General features: G+C 41.5%; 1 protein-coding gene across 3 annotated transcripts in view; it reads left to right on the forward strand.

Annotated features, from left to right (window-relative positions):
• chrna8 (cholinergic receptor, nicotinic, alpha 8) overlaps positions 1-19,929 on the forward strand; it is a 92,036-nt gene that overhangs the window by 51,782 nt on the left and 20,325 nt on the right. For all 3 annotated transcript variants that reach the window (XM_037532614.1, XM_037532613.1, XM_017682091.2), the window contains one exon: positions 2,971-3,080. In XM_037532614.1, the coding sequence (XP_037388511.1) occupies positions 2,971-3,080 (110 nt within the window). The remainder of the gene's footprint in view (positions 1-2,970; positions 3,081-19,929) is intronic.

Below are 19,929 nucleotides of genomic sequence, written 5' to 3' on the forward strand. Positions count from 1 at the left end.
TGTAGTTCGTGCCTGGCTTAACTCTGATAACAAATTTGCAGTGTGTGTGTGTGTGTGTGTGTGTGTGTGTGTGTGTGTGTGTGTCTCACGTATGCAACATGTACCGTGCCCAATGCCCATCTCATTGGCAGTGCCAACTGGTCCGTGATGGCTGCTGAGCCCTGAGGGAACAGAGCCACTGGAGGAAGAGAACACAGAGACAGCACCCTGTTCCCCAGGGCTACTCTAATGTGATTTGTTTCGATGAGAAGAAGAAAAGAACCCAGTCTTCCTTCTCTTTCATCTGCTAGGTTAAATAATGCCTCACACACACATGTTCGTTCTCTCTCTCTCTCTCTCTCTCTCTCTCGCACACACACACACATGCATAGATAAATACGTTTAAGCGTGCTGCCACTGCAAGGATGTGAATACATGTATGTGGGCACAACTGTCCCCAGCTTTCCAAAGCACTAGGTTTTTCCTAGTGAACCTAGTCAATATGGCTTTATTTTTTGTGAAATACCACACTGATCAGTAATTTACCCAGTATAACAAATTGTTGGACTACATGACTAGTTTGTACCTTTTCATACATTCAAGCATTTCATAGTTAAGAGGCAAACTAATGTCCCATACACGTGTCCCGATTTTTACATTTTTTTCCCACATACTCAAGACTTAACCCTGACTTCCACCTCAGACACTCAAAACTCGATTCAAACCCACAAGATTTGGACTCAGATTCACACCCCAGGAACATTAAACCTGGCTCAGACTTGCACCCCAGAAATTCGAGGCTCGACCTGGACTTGCACCCTAGAGGCCTGACTTGAACTCAAGGCTAACCTCAGACTCAAATCCCCAGAGACTTGAGAAAGAACTAGAATATGCACTTCAGAGACTTGGTACTTGACTCGGACTTGCAGCCTAGAGGCTTGAGACTTGACTCAGAGTCACACCCCAGAGGCTTGAATTGAACTCAAGGCTCTCAAGAAATTTGAGACAGAACTTCAGATTTGAAGAAAGATTTGAACTTCAGAGACTCAGGACTCGACTCAGACTTTCACAAAAGAAACTTGACTTGGACTGTCATCACAAAAACTTGAGACTTGACTCAGACTTGCACCCTAGTGTCAGCGATTCGTTGTATATCCCCAGAGTACTAGCCTTCTTCCACATTAACCACTTGTACCTTAACCACCTGCACCTTATTTCAGTAATCAGCCACTGCTTAAATACCCCTTCCTTTCAGCCAGGCAGTGTGAAGTATTGCCAGTTCACTTGTGTCTGCATTCTGAGTGTTTGGAATATCTACCTGATTCTCTGCCTGGACTTTTGGATTTTTGCCTTTGCCTTTTGCCCCTTTGTTTTGGATGTTGGATAACGGACTTACTGGTTTTGACCCGTTTTCTATGCCTTTTGACCATGAGTTTTGGATTGCCCCTTCTACTATTAAAACCTGCACATGGATCCTTCTTCAGTGTCTGAGTCTGTTGTCACACCTAGAGGCTTGAGATTTGACTCAGACTTGCACATCAGAGAAGGAGACTCCACTCAGGCTTTCACCTCAGACCCTTGAAACGCAACTCGGACTCAAACCCTAGAGACTCAAGACTCAACTCACACTTGAGCCTGTACTTAGAATTGCCCCCAAACCTCGAGACTTAACTTCAAATCCCATCCCAGAAATTAAAGACTTGACTCAGACTTGCACCACAGAGATTCGAAACTTGACTCAGAATCGCACTCCTGAGACTTCAGACTCTACTCACATCATGAAGCACCTTGAGAACATCTCTGCTAGAAACTCACCGTTATACTGTGACTCTGAATAAACATTCTAGTGGCCTGATGTGAATTATTTTGGTACTTTGACAAAAAATGTTTCTCATTAGGTGAATCTCTTGAAAGCTTGTCTGATCTTCCAACATTTTCTACAGAAGAATGCATCTGTGGGAGAAGCATGGTGGTAGTTGACTGACAGTCTTAGTCCAAGAATGCTGCGATAGATTATAGCTGACTTATAGGGGAGAAGCCTAAAACATACAGAGACACGGACAATCCGAGCAGATGAAAGCTGGTGCTCCAGTGGCAAAGGCCTGTGACCCAAAGCCTCAGTCTAAAAAAGATGAGAAGAGAGAAACCCAGCTGCATTTTAAACACAGAGAAGACACACCATACGGGGCGCTGACCTGGATGTGTGAGCTGCATTGAGTTTTTGGCAAATCAATGTAGTTTGGAAAGAGATGTGCATGAAACGGTGATTACATAATTAAGAGAAAAGGCATGAATACACACAGCCATATACTCTGTGTGTGTGTGTGTGTGGTGTGTGTGTGTGTGTGTGTGTGTGTGTGTGTGTGTGTGTGTATACTCTTTTAGTCCCATTGGTTAGCTCATGTCGATGTGCCCCAGCTGTATGACAGCTGTGTGTGCTCAGTTTGTTTATGTTTGTGTGTGTGTGTGTGTGTGTGTGTGTGTGTGTTCATCATGTTTGTTTTTGTTTGCAGGGAGAGTCTACATATAGAAACATATACAATACATATGGGACAGTATTATGACACATATATATATATATATATATATATATATACTCTTGCATACACACACAAACACACACATATGTATGTGTGTGTATGCAAATATATATATATATATTTTTTTTTTCCTGATGTTGAAAAATGAGTAACATCTATTTAATTGCTGTTCTGAAAGAAAAGGAAATAAATCAATAGTAGTCTATGACTTATATGCAGTGCTGTACTGATAATGTATTGATTATATTATATTATATTATAATATATGTTTAAACCTTATTATGAAAAGAAACAGAAATGTTCTAGAATCACTTGGAAAAATCAGTTCTTCGTGGTAAAGTTGCCTTTTCTGAGATGGCATGTTCAGCTCAGACAACACAAACATGGTGCGTATGACCCCACGTCTTTACATGGTATAAAAACAAAGCTGTGTGTGTTTTTGTGTATGCAGGGCTGGACAGATGTGTATCTAAGCTGGAATCCTGAGAATTATCCTGGTGTGAATAACCTACGCTTCCCCTCCAATCAGATATGGACACCAGACATCCTGCTCTACAACAGGTAGCACTCATCACCTAAACCAGCACATGTACAGGGTCGCTAGTAAAAATAACATCCTGCCCAGGATTATGCACTGCATTACATCCATCGCCTGCTGTTTGATCTGACAAGTAAAAGATAAAGAAGCAAGTTTACTCTTTCTCCCCTTCAGATTCTTCTAAGGCTCTCTAATGTTAGTCGACTAAACGCACTATAGCTCGCACTATAGCTTTTTACCCCAGTATGGTACGTTCAGCAAATGAGCAGTAATTGTGTATTAAAATGAGTCTGTTAAATTATTTTCACTAAGAAACTACAAAACATGTTTGACCAGCGGTACCCAAACTTTTGCACATGACTATAGTAACAATTTGTGTAACTTGCTCCTTTGTTAAGTTAATTAGAAACTGTAAAGGTATGACAGATTTATGATGCAAATGAATCAAATTCTATAGTGCAATATTTTGAGATACTATCATTCCTATACTGATTTTTTTAAGGGATGCAGGGATTAGATAATTTGCCGTCTTTTTGGTCAACCAACTACTCGGACAAGATCTGTGTCTAATGATTTAGCCTCATCTGAACTGACTGTGTCAATAATTGTGGTCAGGAACTGCTCTGGTTGCTCACCGTCCATATTCTGGAGACTTTTACAGCACGGCCTGTGAGAAGGTAGCAGAGCTGCTTGGCTGCTGGCTGTGCTGATTGTGGTCAGGCTGCCGTGTCTGAGTGGAATCTTCCTGTAAGCCTGCCCTCAGCTCTCTCTAACCTAATGCCCCTGGCTGGATTTGCTCAAAGAACCCCAACTCCCCTGAGCCTTAGTGGCTGCAGGCCTCTTCTTTGACGGGCAAGGCTGAGAGTTTTATGTGTGGCCTCAAGCAGAGGACAGTCCATGTCAGCAAGAAAAGGTGTCATAATGATGGCCCCTAAACAAATGATATTTTTCCATAATGCTATGTATTTCTGCTCTGGAAGATGTTACAGCTATTTTTTGGTCATTTCATTTCATTTCTCTTCCTTCATCCTTTGGCCTAATCTCTATCTGCCACATCTGTAGTATATGACTGATAACCACAGACAGGCTTGGATTATCCCATGGGTTTTACAGGCGTGTGCTCGGTGCCACTAGGGACCCCCTGTGAGCAACTATGACAAAATGTAATACTCACAGTGGGAATTTTACTAGCGGCAAAATAAATAAATAAATAAACAAATAAATAAAAATCAACTAATTTCAAATTGGTCATTGTGTTATAGCCAGTCATGGTCGTGACGCTTTCCACATCATTCCTGAACATCACTGGGCAGTCATTTTCTACCCAGTCACTGCTTAGCAAAAGTGCAACTATCCACCATTTCCTCAAGCATTCGGTTTTTTAGTATTGAGCTAGTGTTCCTTTGAATGTACCGAATGTGAATATCCAGATATTTATGCCTGGGGGATCTGACACAGCAGGGAAGCCCATTTCTAGAGCCAAATATAGAATGTCAGGCACTCAAGTTGCAAAGCTGCATTGTTCTTTTTGGTAGAGACCTGTGAACTGACTACATCTATGCATAAAGTCATCACAAGCTTAATGCTGGAAATCATCAAAAAATCCTGAACACCAGAAAAAGGTAGCCAGGTACGGGCCCACCAAACATTTGTGCCCAGGGGCCTAAAAGTCATCATCTGCGCCTGGCCCACTGTGACCTGCCCACGATACTGAGCTAAACAGATGATGAAGGAAGAAATCCTTTAGCAATTTGGCAGCACCTCTATTAACATCTGTTTTTCTAACCAATGTTGGCACCCAAACAGACCAGGCCATTCCACAGTAGGCCTCCAAATGAGCTGCTCATAAGTGAAATGTTAGCAGCTTCATGAGTGTAATGCTGAATGAAGCTGTGTCAGGGTTGCTGAGTTGGGATAAAATGGCTACAAGGCTTCAATAACACAGGAGGGGAATTAGGTTAACTGGACCACAGGGAAGAAAAGAGCCTTTTGCCCTTTACTCCATTGACCTTACCACTGCAGTTGAACCACTGCAGTCAGCACCATTAACACGTACATTGCTGTCTTCTGGGCATATGAACACAGATGTTCACTCGTCCGTTCACCTGCACTGTCCTCCACTCTGCTCTGTCCATTACTGTTAGTGTTTTCACTGCTATATCATTCTTGATTCTATTAAAAAAAAAAGAAATACCAAGCATAACAGCCTGGTGTAGACTGCATGGCTACATCCTCCTATGCTTGCTGTAAACTATGTTGAGTTGCTAATTGGAATAGTATATAGAGATCTTGGATAATCAATTGTTAGAGAAAATTGTGTACATTTGTTATGAAAATGTGAAATGAAACAAACAAACAGTAATTTCTTAATGAACTTGTAAAAAAAAAACTCTACAAAGACAAGATATTTAATGTTTTATTAAGTAGATGCTAGAAGAACACTCAAAAAAGTTGGGCCAGGAGGAATGTAAGACTAGGAACGTTATGAAATGATCAAAAAACTTATCAAGTATTAATGCAATCATAAGGAGCATCCATGAAAGTCTTTTATGAGCAAGGATGGATCCAGGCCGAAGACTGTGTCAGCAATTTAAGAAAATTCCTCATCAAGCAATTGCAAGGATTAGAAGTTTTCCACCTACCGTCTTGAGTATCTGGAGATATCTCTGTGTTAAGGGCAAGGCCAAAAACCACAGCCGAATGCATGTGGCCTTCGATCCTTGAGATGCTCTGCATTAAAAAACAGCTTGACGTCAACACATGATCTCAGGAATTCTTTGACAAGCCACTGTCAATAAATACTGTTTGTCCACAAATGCAAATTAAGGCTGTACTTTGCACGGTAACCATTGGCCAACAATGTTCAGACATGCTGCTGACTTCTCTGGGCTCCAGCTCATCTGAAATGGACTTATGTACAGTGGAAACCAAATGTGTGCTGTGGTCAGATGAGTCAACCTTTCAGATGGACATTGCATTCTCTAGGCCAAAGAACTAGAGCACCATAAAGATTGTTACCAGCATAAAGTTCAAAGCCAAGGAGTTTTATAATATGGGGTGTTTTGGTGCCCACAGTGCCTTTATCTGACCAACTGGTAGCTTTCTTGAGAGAACTTCCTCTTCTGCTTAACACACTTCAGGCAAGCTTTGTAAGCATAAAGACGGATCACCTGTAAACCGATACCTTCTTCTCATCATCCATGGTGTGGCTGAGAGTGATGTCCCATTAAACCGCATTCATTCAGGGGCATGTTCACCCACTCTTCAAACTCCTATATTTTTAAGAGTGACCTGTGTAGAAAAAAGTGAGATATATATAGAGAGAGAGAGAAAGAGAGAGACAGAGGGAGAGAGATTAATTAATTCTCTAAAAGCCAAAGGAGAAGTCATCACAGCTGAGCTCTTTCCTCAGTTTGCAAATTTAATCATTTTCAGAATGGGCTGTAATTTACCGAGAGCTTTTGATGCACGCGCTGTGTCAGGAGTCATTTCGGAATATTTCCTCTGTTCACCATGCTGTTAAAACTGGATATTGAATCTAAAGCAGAACACTGCAAACAAAGCATTTAATGAAGTGAAAAAGTTTCAATAACTCTGGAATAACAACATATTCTTCATACATTTTCACTCTTCAGCATGGGATTAGAGCCTGTACCTCTGATGAAGAAGGTAATTACTCAGCTCATTAAGCCACTCTTCTCTCCAGAGGACAGCATGAAATCTAGAAGAATTTGATGTATAGTTAAGTCTGAACAAAGTGCTGAAGGAAACCGCACACAGATATTGTTAAACCACTGCATTGTTTATGAATAAAAGTTGAAACTACAATAAGTATTCAGACCTTAGATATTTACAAGAGTTATGATCTATTTAAACCCAGGGCATTAATAGAGATAGTAATATGCTAAATGTCTACAACAGCATCATATACAGGGTACATTTATTGGGAGGTGGCCAAACACCAAATTCAACCTGTGAAAATATGAATTTATTTTTTTTTTGTAATTCCCATCAAGGTTCCATTTTTTTCATGGCACTCCTGAAATGATTTTAGTCCACAGGTGGAGCCTTATTTTAGCCACACCCCTGTGTTTCAGAGCTTAAAAAAAGCAGTCCTGAGTTTGATATTCAGCGATTTTCCCAGCCATCCATGGTTGCAAATCCAAAAGAGTCTGCTTTTTATGAAACAACTAAGATTGCAAATGCAAATGAGTGAGAATAAGAACTTTCATGACACATCAAACACGTTCCATTTATTTAATCTCCTGTGAAAACAGCCAGAAAAGTGCCAATCATTTCTTTGGAGTAACATATTTAACCAAAATTCTATCCTTCCATACTTCCACTACGAGAACACAGTTCAGTAGTATGAGTCTAAAAGAGTGGGTGGCAGTCAAGAAGCCCTCACTGACATGTGAGATGTGAAGTAAGGATTTATTAACTGTGCGATTGGAATGATGTGGCTTGTGAGAAGCAGAACGTTCAACCAAATTCTAAGACTGAACTTTGTGGAAGGTGGAAAAACATTCCTGCAGATTTCTTGGGAAACTGAAAGTGAGTCTTCTGAAAAGAACGGAAGCTGTTATAAAGCTAAAGAGTGGACACACTAAATACCGAGTTTTTGGCTTCTGAGCTGTAATGCATGTAGTACGCCTTTTTCCTGAACCTTGTTTTGAAATGAAATGAAATTACTGAGGTGCGATCTCTGACTTTTACACAACACTGTAAATGTATTCGAGGGAACAGTTAATGTGAAGTAGATGTTAAAATTGAATGTGAGAGAGACAGAAATGAAGAAAACTTTCTTTAGTGCTTGGCCCCCTATCTATCAGAGTAAAGACATATTATAGCATTGCTTTACATATAAATATATGGGAAGCAGCTGCTAGGAGGTCCAAATGCAACTGCTTGAAAGACGTCTTGTGCAGCCATATCAGATATAAAGGATAATAAACACTTGGAACAAACGGAGGCTGTCTAAATTCTGACATGTAGGGAGGCTTTAGTGTTCCTCCAGTTGTATCAGCATCGACACGTCTGATCTTCTGCTGTGAAAATGTACATTATCGCTTCAGTACAAAAGACAGAACGAATCACTGAACGTCAGCATATGACACGGATGTTCAGCATGAAAAGCTTCTTATCTATTCTGTCTCCCATTCATTCCCAGTAGGCAGCTGTTAACCAGGCCATTTTAAAGGTGATTTGTGGCAACAGTTACAGTGAGCAGCTCTCGAAAAAGTTGATACGAGATGGGGGGATAAAAAAAAAAAAAAAACAAGGTTAGTGACGGTCTGGAACGTTCTCGGAATTATGACCCATAAAAGAAAAAGAAAAAAAGGAGAGAAGGAAAGAAGTGGAGTAAAAAGAGAATTACACACAACATTAAGCTGCTTACTCTCAGGATCAGCGGCCCCTAATGACTGCAATGCTACGAGCCTAAAGAGAAGAGGGGGAGGAAAAAGAGAGGGGGAAAAAGACGGAGCGAGGGGGAAAAGACAATTAAGGAAATCTACAAAGGATTTCTTATTTTTATTGCTCGAAAAAGAGCTGTGAGCTGAAGTGTCATGGAGCTTAGCTTTGAAAAGACGAAATACATTTGTAATCTGCTAGAATTGCAAACATATATAAGACATGAGGGATGCTAAGCATTCAAGCTGAAGATCAAAAAGGCCCTTATGATGCGTTTGTAATATAGCATGCATTAATATTAATGGTTTGAAAGTGCTTGAATCAAATTTAGATATGTTGCAGACGTGTGTGGAATATTACGGTACAAATCGTTTCAAACTGTCCTTGTTTTACCTGGTTTTTTTAGTTGTGGCCAGCATCCAGCCACTAGCTAGACCTCCTCCATCATATGATGCTATCAATAGGGAGGGTAAAGGCTGGCACGTGTAAAGAACCACCACAGAAATATGGCCCTTTAAAGAAGTTCTAACAAGGATGCTTAGAACCTCCCTCCCATGGTAGGACACATAAAGCTTAGACTGATTGATCTCCCACTACTGAAATATCACTGATGTCATCTGTGTGAAACTCTGGTTAGACGAGCCCAGTGTGACAACAGGACATGTGACTTTGAGTGTCGTGAGAGAGAAGAAAGGGATGAAAGGCACAAGAGGAGAGCGAGACAGAGCATGATCTCAGCTTCTCTTAAGTGTCTTTCCCTGCACAACACATGCACTCTAACTAGGCCTCTGTGGAGCAGGGCAACATGGCATCAGTGGTTTTGAATATTTTAGAATAAAACAGAACTCGCCTGAGGAACGTGAATTTGAATTGCCCATTTAAATGTCCCCCTTAATCTAAATTATGCAAATCTAATTGTGATACCCATTAGCATTAGCATTATCAGCAGGAAGATCCACTGTTTAACATTGTTTTTGTCCTCAGCAAACCCTTCCTGCTGTGAGGTATAATATGCCGTCTAATTAAAGAGTAATCATCATTCTGCATTTTTGATTATAGTAAATATGTAACACTAGCCTGGTACTTCCACTCACTGGCCACTTTATTAGAAACACCCCCCCTTCTACTTCCACTAGCTGGCCACTTTATTAGAAACACCCCCCTTGTACTTCCACTAGCTGGCCACTTTATTAGAAACACCATCTTGTGCTTCTACCCCCTGGCCACTTTATTAGAAACACCCACCTTCTACTTCCACTAACTGGCCGCTTTATTAGAAACAGCCACCTTGTACTTCCACTAACCAAATTACAAATAAATCTATACTTTTTGGTTGCCATACTCACTGCAGGGTAAATAAACTAAACAAGCCTGTTTGCATGTCTTTGTGGGTCGGGACAAACACCACAGCAGGGTGTCTGGGATGCATTTGGTTCAAATAGAGAAGCGTTTATCAAATTTGGCATGATTTTCATGCATGTTAGCTCATGAGCTGTTGCAGTAGGGATTAGGTGAAGCACATTGTTTGAGTGGGGCTGTTAAGAGCATGTGCTATTTTTAAATTAGCTATGGATTAAGCACGTTATAGAGGTATAGCATTATTGTAGGCTTACACATGTTCTCATGAACTCTGCAACTAATCATCAAGCCTTCGATGAGCTGAGCCAGTGCAATTAGGCAAGCAAAGACCTGAACTTGTGTAGTTTTTCACATGTATGTCTGTGTGTTCTGTTCAGTTGTATTGTCAGTGCTGCTTCTGCAGTGCAGGGTGTGGCTGTATTTTTAACTGTGTTGTGACTCGAGAGCGTAGCTGTCATTTTAAGTCTGTTGTAACGTTTTGTCATTTAGACGAAAGACAGATGCGGTCTAATGTTTTATTAAAGGAGAATTTTAAGAGACTCTTCTCTCCTACCCTCTCTCTTCCTCTCTCCCTCTCTCTCCTTCTCTCTGCCCTCTTAACCTTTGGAAGTTGTCAGAGATAAGAACAGCATGATGTCATTTTACATCACACGTAGCTCATTGAAACAAGCAGATGAGTTCTGTCAAAACTGCAGCACCAATTAAATCAAATGGGAAGGTGGCAAATAAGAGATTCAGCTTTATATGTGTATGGCTTTACTATTTACGAGCTTTGGCAACTTTACTAGCCACTTTCATTAGTTTTTGTACAATCTTGTGGATTCTGAACTCTGGAGACATGCAGGCTATATGGATGCAGTCCACCACTCTAGCTAATCTTCTTGTAGCATTTTCTGGAGGCTGCATCTAAAATGTCCACATATCTTCTCATGTTTTTCTGGTCATTCTAACCTATTTTGCTGTTCTGGTTTTGGTCTTCAGCCACCTGCAGGGTTGTAGCTGCAGTAACGGTGACGAGATGAGAAGCTCTATCAGACTCTATCACACCTACCAGCAAGGCGACATGGACTTCTTAATCATGCAATTCAATGCTACGAGTAAACAGTTGATATTTGAATATTTCGGCTTTCCATTCAGTTCCAGGACCATTCGAATTGTACGCATGAAGGTGCAAGAGCATATCTTCTTCAGTCACCCTACTTAGTGGGTTTTCTGGAGTTGACTTAGGCTCTCTACTTCATTACGTTTCATTACCAACTCTGGTGCCTCTTGCCTCTTGTGTCTGCTTCTACCTTTTTTCAAATTGCTGTAAGCTGTGCTTGCAAGGATCATGAGAGACTGAAAGTCTTGTAGGATGTACCAGCTGCATCCTTCACTTTCTCACAAATGAAGAATGCATTTCTCGGCTGCATTCAAGGGATCCTTCAAAATGTTACGTCATTTACATCACAGCCGAGAAGTGCAGCCCTCCTAGGCTGCATCCTTAGCTTTGAGACATGGCAACGATGACGTGATGAAAAGGAATGCTTTTTCACTTTTGAAGATCTGACTCTTTTGGAATGCTCTCCTCATCACTAACCCTGCAGTGAAAGGAAGTATGGTGATGTGGTCAGATGTGAACTATGTACAGTTTCCCATTTGTGTTAGACTGTAAGCATTGATAGGATAGAACACTGAAATGGTAACATCCAGTGAGTTTCACAAAATAATAAACAAAGGAGGATTTTCCTGGTTTAATTTTACTGTGAATACAGTATGTACAGCATTTTTTTATGTACAGTGCCCTTTTCAAATATTGCTAAACATAGCAAAAATGTATGTCCCACAATTGTTGGCATCTCTTCATTTAAAACTTTTTGCAGCCTCCCTTTGCAAAGAGAACACACAGCAAAGGGTCTGAAACCATTTCTCCATATAATATCTCTCCAGATCCTTTCAATTCTGTGGTCCACACCCATCCCATAGGTTTTCTATGGTATGGTCATAGCAAAACCTTGATTCTGTGGTCAGTGAACCATTTTTTATTCATTTTGAGGTGTGTTTTGGATCATTATCCTGTGTGTAAACAATTAGAGCAGGGCATATTTGAATGTCTGTTGTGCAGAGATGAACAATGAAAAAGAGAGATTGGTAGACTAAAGTGCACAGGCACCCCTATGAGTCAAAATTCCTTTTATTATCCATCTCCTAATGTTAGTAACATTATGATGCCCTCTTCTGGTAATATGTCTGGCCCTCCTTCTTTCATGGCTAAGCCTCCTGTTTGTTTAGATTTCCCGACCCTTGGGGAATCTCGTGATACTCCTGATGTGTTGACCTTTATTGAGCAGTGTGAAAACTTTTTGACACTGAGGCCCTTGGCCGATGCCGAACTCATAGCCACATTGTCAACCGTCCTAAAACAATCTGCAAAGAGCTGGTGGATGGCAGAGAAGACAAAGATTCATAATTAGAATGAATTTAAGCACTCCTTTTTATCTGCATTTTTGCTCACTGATTTCTTGACTGAGGTGGAGGAGCAACTGCGTGTCAGTGTCCAGGCGCCTGATCAAAGTATAAGAGACTTTACTTATGTCTATAGGGCACTATGCCTAAAATGGAAGCCTGACAAGACAGAAGTCGAATTGGTCAGGCGTATCATGAACAACTGCAATCCAGCCCTAGTCAGTGGTTTAAGGGGGACAGTTCATACTGTGGAACAACTAGTTAAATTGGGGTCCATGGTAGAGGGTGACTGGGCTGCAAAGAAGGACTACTGGGCCCGAGTGAATAGCCAGGCTTCTAGTGACAAGACCAGAAAGAAGCAGAACAGCAAAAGCTCCAGTAATGTCAATCTGGAACACAGGGGCCAGCACAGTCACCATGTGGCCTAAGCTAAAGCAGAATCTCCTCACCTGCTGGTTGTTCCTATTGAAACATGAGGGCTCCAAGGAGAAGCTGTGCTGGACACAAGTTGTACCTATGCATTGATGCACAGTAGTCTTTGGCAAAAGAGAGCCAGGGATAGAGAGACATTGAGTACAGGGGAACCTCTGACTTTTGTGTTGGCAGATGGCAAGTCACACCGGGCCGAAGGGAAGACACACCTGGCATACACCTGGCATGGTGCTGTCTGGACCTTGGAGACCTACTTTATGGCAGACAGCAACTTAGCCTTTCCTCTTATCCTGGGTCTGGATTTTCTAACAAAAGCCATACTTATGGAGTGTTTGGAGTATGGTGTATGGAGACTTGACCTGGTCTCTATCAGCGACTCAAGAAAGGCTGTGAATTTATATGTGGCTATGGCTCCTCCTTTTTCCATCAGGGTAAAGGCCACTGTTGCGTCTGAAATCAATGAGGCCCATGAAGCTCTGTTGAAGTCTCATCCACCAGAGATGCAGGTGCTGTATCAAGCCTGGCCTTCAGTGTGTTCTTGGGAATTAGGAAGGACCATCGTGACCAAGCATATATATACCAGTGATGAGATTCCAGTTCACTCTAGGGTATATAGGCTATCCCCAATGAAAAGAAACATCATAGAGGAGCATGTGAAATGCATGTTGGAAGATGACATCATAGAGCCATCTCAGTCTGCTTGGGCTTCTCCTGTGGTGCTACAGAAACTACAGAAAACTGAACACCAAGACATCCCAAGATGTGTATCTTATGCCACTGATCCATGACATCCTAGAATCTTTACATGGGGCAGGGTGTTTCAGTTCTTTAGATCTGGAGCAAGGCCAAGACCTGTACACCTCCACACCTGTAGGACTCTACCATTTTAAATCTATGCCTTTTGGTTTAAAAAATGCAGGGGCAACCTTCCAGCACCTTATGGAAACAGTTTAGGGGAATTACGGGGCCACATATACTTTGTACACATTGATGACATCATTATCTACTCCTCAAACCGTGAGCAGCATTTAAAAGACCTTCATGCTGTATTTGCCAAACTGCAGGCTGCAAACCTCACTCTAAACTTCTTGCCACTTCTTGCAAACCCAGCTTAAGTTTTTGGGACATATTGCCTCAGGAAAGGGGGTGGAGATTGACGAAGAGAAAACCCAGGCTTGTGACCTGTTCCGCAAGACATCAAGTCATTGCATAGATTCTTAGGTCTTGTGGGATGGTATCACAAATTTATCCCTCACTTTGCAGACCTCGCGGTGCCTTTGAACCATCTGAAGAAAAAGGCAGTTGAGTGGGCATGGACAGAGGATTGCCAGAAGGGCTTTGATCAGCTAAAGCAGGCCTTGAAAACTCCTCCTGTTCTGGCCCAGCTTGATATAACTCGGCCCTTCCTAGTACAGACTGACGCCAGTAACGTAGGGCTAGGAGCAGTTCTGACCCAAGAGACTTCAGAGGGGGAGAGAGTGATTGTATATGCCTTGAGAACACTCCATGGGGCAGAACACAACTACTCTACATTGGAGAAGGAGTGCCTAGCAGGGGTTTGGGCCGTAGAGAAATGGCGCCATTACCTGGAGGGAGATAAGTTTATGGTTTTCTCGGACCATGGTGCTCTGGCCTGGGCATTCAATTGTCCAAAGACCAGTTGCAGGCTTACCCACTGGATTCTGAGGCTGCAACAGTTTAACTTTGACGTTTACAATCATAAAGGCTGCATGAACGTCGTGCCAGATGCTCTCTCATGAGCAGTGGGGCCTGACCAATCACCAGTGATGGCTCCTTATGTGTCTACACACACAACTGCCTACACTGCTGATTTGCTCACTTCTCTGGCTGAGATAGCACAAGTTCAAGAAGTCAGAGAGATGTGTGACAAAGAGGCCGACATCGGCAAACAGAAAGAGCACATTGGTTGGGAAATACTTCAAATAGCCGTTAAAGGAGTGGGCTGGAAGTATCAACTGGTAGTGCAGATTTTAATGGTGGCCTCTTGGCCCACAGTCTGAAAAGATGTGTGGCAACATGAGACTGTGTGTGATGTGCCAGCAGTACAAGCTGGACAACAAGAAACCTGCTGGATTTTTACAGACCCCTGAAGTGGAAGAAGCTGGGTATATGCTGGGATTGGATTTTATGGGGCCCTTTCCTCAAAGCAAGAAGGGAAACCGTTATCTGCTAGTAGTGGTGGACTATTACACCAAGTGGATAGAGTTAGTTCCTCTACGGGACAGTAAAACCCCACGTGTTTGTCAGTTGCTGTGGGATGAGATCTTCACCAGATGGGGTGTGCCAAAATACCTTGTCTCAGATCGGGGCCCCCAGTTCACCAGTCAGCTTCTCACTGATTTGTGCAAGAAATGGGGTGTAATACAGAAGATGACCACCAGCTACCATCCTCAGGCCAACTTCAAAGAGCGGGTTAATCACACTCTAAAAACTATGATGGCCTCCTTTGAAGACACTGGGATAAGTGGTTGGCAGAGTTCCGGTGGTGTCTGTGACGATGCCACATGAGAAGTCTTTTTAATTTTTGTTGCACATATCATAAGTAAATGGTTTAAATAAAAAACCTTGCAAGGTAAAACTTTCTTTGGGTGTGTCAACGGTTTTAAAGGAGAGGGCTGTATTTAGAATTCTGTACTAGCCATTTGTTATATGGGGGGCCTAGCTGAAACTAAACTAAAAGAACTGCATAGCCCCTTTAAGAGTGCTGCTGGAGAAATGGGAGGAGTCACTGGGACATGTGACTGGAACCAGGAAGTGGTAGGAGAATAAAAGTTGGCCATGTGGAAGAGAAGGGAGTGATGTGTTTGGGGTACAACCCAAAGCCTACCACTCCACATGGGAATTAATGAGCTCGGCCTAGGATTCGTCCCAAAGAGGAAGACAAGCGCATGGAGGAACTAGATGGTGGATTTCCTCTGACTGTCGTGGATGTAATTTGAAGTCAGGCCTGCACCACCGGTGGGATCTGTCCTGGATTTTTTAGTTTTTTTCTTTTAATGCAATGCATTGCTAAGGACTTGTGGAATTTTGGGTTTTGTTACATGTTGTGTATATAGGGGTCGTGTGTGTGATCGTCCCAGTACTGTAAAGCACTGATTTTCATCGAATATAACATCAAAAGGTTTGTTTTTGTCTCTCCTGTTTGGGTTTATTTTAAACTCTTCTACGCTTATACTTGGTGTGTATTATCCTTGGACTTCAGTAACTGTTTTCTTGGTTAAGATTAACAAGGGGATTGTTACAATCCTTCTGGAAGACCCAACCACAGCCCAGTTTAAGCTTCCTGGCTGAGGCAGTCAGATTCTGATTTAATATCTGCTGGTACTTGGTAGATATCCATGATATCCTGTATTTAAACAAGTTGTCCAGGGGCTTTGGGAGAAAAACAGCCCCACAACATCACAGATCCACCACCATACTTCACAGTAGGGATAAAGTATTTGTCTGCATAACTGTCTTTGCCCATTCAAAACTCACCGCTGGTGTTTGTTGCCAAATACACTCGTTTTTTGGTCTTATTGGAGACCAAATATTGCTCGGGAGTGATTTGAGACGCATGAGAAAGAGTTACAAATTACTTCTATGTACTAAAACAAGAAATTTGATCCACAGTGGTGCCACCTGGGAAATTAGAGGACTTAAAGAATCTGCTGCTAATGTCTTGGTGCCAGATACTACAGAGCACCTTCAGAAGTCTTATATAGTCCACACCTCAGGAGGTTGGAGCTGTTTTGGTGGTACAACAAGGACCAACACCATCAGTGTAAAAATATTTAACAGGATAAGATTTTGTTTTTTCTTCCAATAATTGGGCTTCAAATTAGGGTTAGCTTTTCCTTCATATTTTGAAGGAAAGATCAAAAGGATATGCAATAAAAATGTTTTTCCAGTCCTTTTTGCTCATGTTTACCATGAGTGCCACTTTGGGAAGGACGCTAACTTTTTGTAATTGAGTAATTAAATTACATAATTAAATAAATCTTAAATAGTAGAGCAAAACAGTGTTAATAATGCCAGACTTTTGAGGGCTAACTCTTGCATGCAGTGAATAAACATGGATTGATACTTATGCTTGAAAGAGAAAGCTAAGCAGCCAAAACGACTTGGCAAAGGAAGAGATGGAAGCAAGACAAAGAGGAGGAAAGATGTCCTTGCTTTCGTTTCATATATTTAAAGTCATCAACATCATCATCATCATCAACTCCGTTATTTATTTATTCTTCCCTAAGTACAGGTTGTGCATCTCAAAACACTTTAATTCAAGCATTGTTGGCAAAGGCCATATATTAGCATTCAGACTGGGTGCTGTAGATGGATGCTTCGCGTTTGAAAGACCGTTTAAATAACTTCCCAAACACCATCCGTCATTTGCCCCGTGCATTTTAATATGCTTTTAATTATGCTGCATTTGTCACGGACAACTGAAAAGGTGATTTGAGAAGTCATAGAGAGAGAGAAAAGTGAGCCAGTGTGTTAGAGCGAGAAAGAAATGGAGGTTATATAGTACTTACCTTTGTGTTGGAGGCTGATTGAAAGCAGTCATTTCCTTCTGATTGGCCACACCTCATAAATCCATATTATGCAAATCCTTTATGCTCCCTGTCGTCACGGCGCCAGGCTCTACCTAAAACCACATCAGACCCTCATGCTTACTGATCAGAGGAAATGATGTAAGGGGGCTTTTAGAGCATCTCGTCTTCCATCTGTCTTTATAAAACATCACAAAACAAGTGCTGTAAAATACTTCTAATGGCCAGCCACATCACTCAGCTCAATTACCATGCTGCTCTTGGCCGCACACGTTAGCTAAAGCATGGCACCTTCGGGAGATGTTGTGATTAAACACGCAGGAAAGTTTCACGATGTGCTGACTCGATCTGTCGGAAGTCAAAGAGGATTAACCTCCAGAACATCTTCATTTTTTGGCTGAAATGCTTTGTTATGAAGCATGGCAAGGGTTGAAGACATTGACATGCTGAATGGAGGAGCTTCTTTGAATGCTAAATGATCCAAATAATCCCAAACACAGCTCAGTGATGTTGAGGTCTGGAGTGGTCAGTCCACTGCTCTGTATTTTTTCACTTCACAGCAGTCATTAGGCTTTCTCTCAAGGCCTAGAAGACACTGAGGGCTCCCCATTGCTATAAAACTATTCTGAGCATAGCAGAAACAGAAATATAGAGTTGCTTGATGTGTGTATTTCAACAGACCCTGACCAGGGGTTGGAGGTCAACTTTCAGTTACCACATTTCAGATAAAGCGGAGTGTCCATCTTAATGGTCTGAGTAAAAGGTAGCAGCAGTATGGTAAAGGTAGTTTTGTCAGAAGAGCATGCAGGACTGTGTATTTGGCAGTGGTGTGCAACAGGGGTGTAGTGTGGGTCCGCTTCAGCAGAGCGTAAGCGGGGCCAGGCTGGGCTCAGAATGTGCTGATGGGAGCCTGACCTCTCTGACTTTGAGCAGGACTCACACAGACTTTAAAGCCAGAAAGAGCGTAATGGGATGAGACAGCGGTAGGGACAGCGGATTTGGCTGACTGTTCTCTTTCAAAGGATGGATGTGAGCCTTTTTGCCTTTGTCTACAGCATTTTAATGTGTAAAATATTGCTGCCTCTGCAAATTAGATCTTCCGGTGTTAATTAGATTGAGCACAAAAAAAAAAAATCAAACCATTACAGGTTATTTATCTCTGGTTTTCAAATTCAATCAATTTATCAATACAAGCAGCATTTTAGATATTAGATATTTTAGACATTTTAGCATATTAAATATGTTAATGGTTGTGTCTCTAGCTGAGAAGCAGAAAATGCAACCAACTTCTAAGACTGAACTTTGGAAGTTGAAAATATGCTTTCAGATTTCTTTGACTCCTGAAAATAATGGGAGCTGTAATAAAGGTAACTGGTGGAGACACTAAAAAACTGAAAATAAATATACTGTTGGGGCTTCTGTACTGAAGCTTTTCTACTGGAAGAGTTACAAGGTGCTACAAGGTGAAATATATGCTGGAACTGTCACAAGCTTCAAGTAAAACATGCAGTGTGTTTTAAAAGCTTGCAACATCTGTGTGTAATCTAGAACAGCCAAAAAATATTCATTTGAATCCCCATTAGTGCTAATAAACTACTAGAATCCCATTGGGATTAAGTCAGAAGTTGGCGTTAGTCATAATTTACCACTAGAAATATTGTGTTAGAATGTGTTAAAGTTCCCATATTGCCCACCTTTACTCTGGTGCTGTATATTGCTAGCAAACCTTCTTTGTCCTGAGGGCAGACAGACAGAGTCAGTGGACGCCAAATAAATATGATGACTGGGTTGAACATTTGGCTCTGACTTTGGGGAAAACAACAAATGTCTGTTTTTGTATACTGAAAGCCATAGTAGCACTACAAAAGGCTAATACACTTATGCAGTGGGCAGCAAGCTTATTAGGCCAACATGAGCCTGAATACTACTTGATTTATACATTTTACAGCATTTATAGGCCTATTGCACTCATATTACACACATGGCTCAGACTGACTGATGTTTCAAATTAAGTCTGACATAAGCATGATTTAAAATGTATATCCTCCCCTTACATACTAATTATGGATGTTAAATGTCACTGTGTCCTTTTATAATGCAGCGTCTTGGAGCTAATATTACTGGCCCTGTCTCTACTGTGACCTCACTGGCATTATTTCTTTATTTTATCTCATTCTTGATGCGGCCTTAGCAGGTATGATTAATAATGAACAGGCTGTTGAATAATGCAGCAACGCAGGACCGGAGTTACTACAACGGCTGATTGTACTGAGCACATTTCTCCAAAATGATGCCATCATTTTCTTTATTTGGGAACGTTATGAAATGTTGAATGTTTTCCAAATGATGAGGAGAAGAAATATTTGGGCTTCAGAGGTTTAACAAAGAATGGAATGTGCAATTGAATTCCTGAGAGGACAATACACATAGGTGTGTACACTAATGTAGGGATGCATCAGTAATAGTACAGGTTTTTAGTGCTTGCTAATAACAGTTCTGATGCTATACTGAGTAACCAACTTAGAATGAAGTAATTGCTGTTTAAATGTGTGCAATGTACCTTAACAGCTAAATTATTAAAATCTAGCTGAAGTTAAATGATTTGCAATAGCTGGCTATGCTACTTTAGATACCTTGGATCCAGTAGTGTTACAGTGGAGACGAACTGGCTTTG

Source organism: Pygocentrus nattereri, chromosome 22 (genome assembly GCF_015220715.1).
Source record: "Pygocentrus nattereri isolate fPygNat1 chromosome 22, fPygNat1.pri, whole genome shotgun sequence".
Taxonomy (NCBI): domain Eukaryota; kingdom Metazoa; phylum Chordata; class Actinopteri; order Characiformes; family Serrasalmidae; genus Pygocentrus; species Pygocentrus nattereri.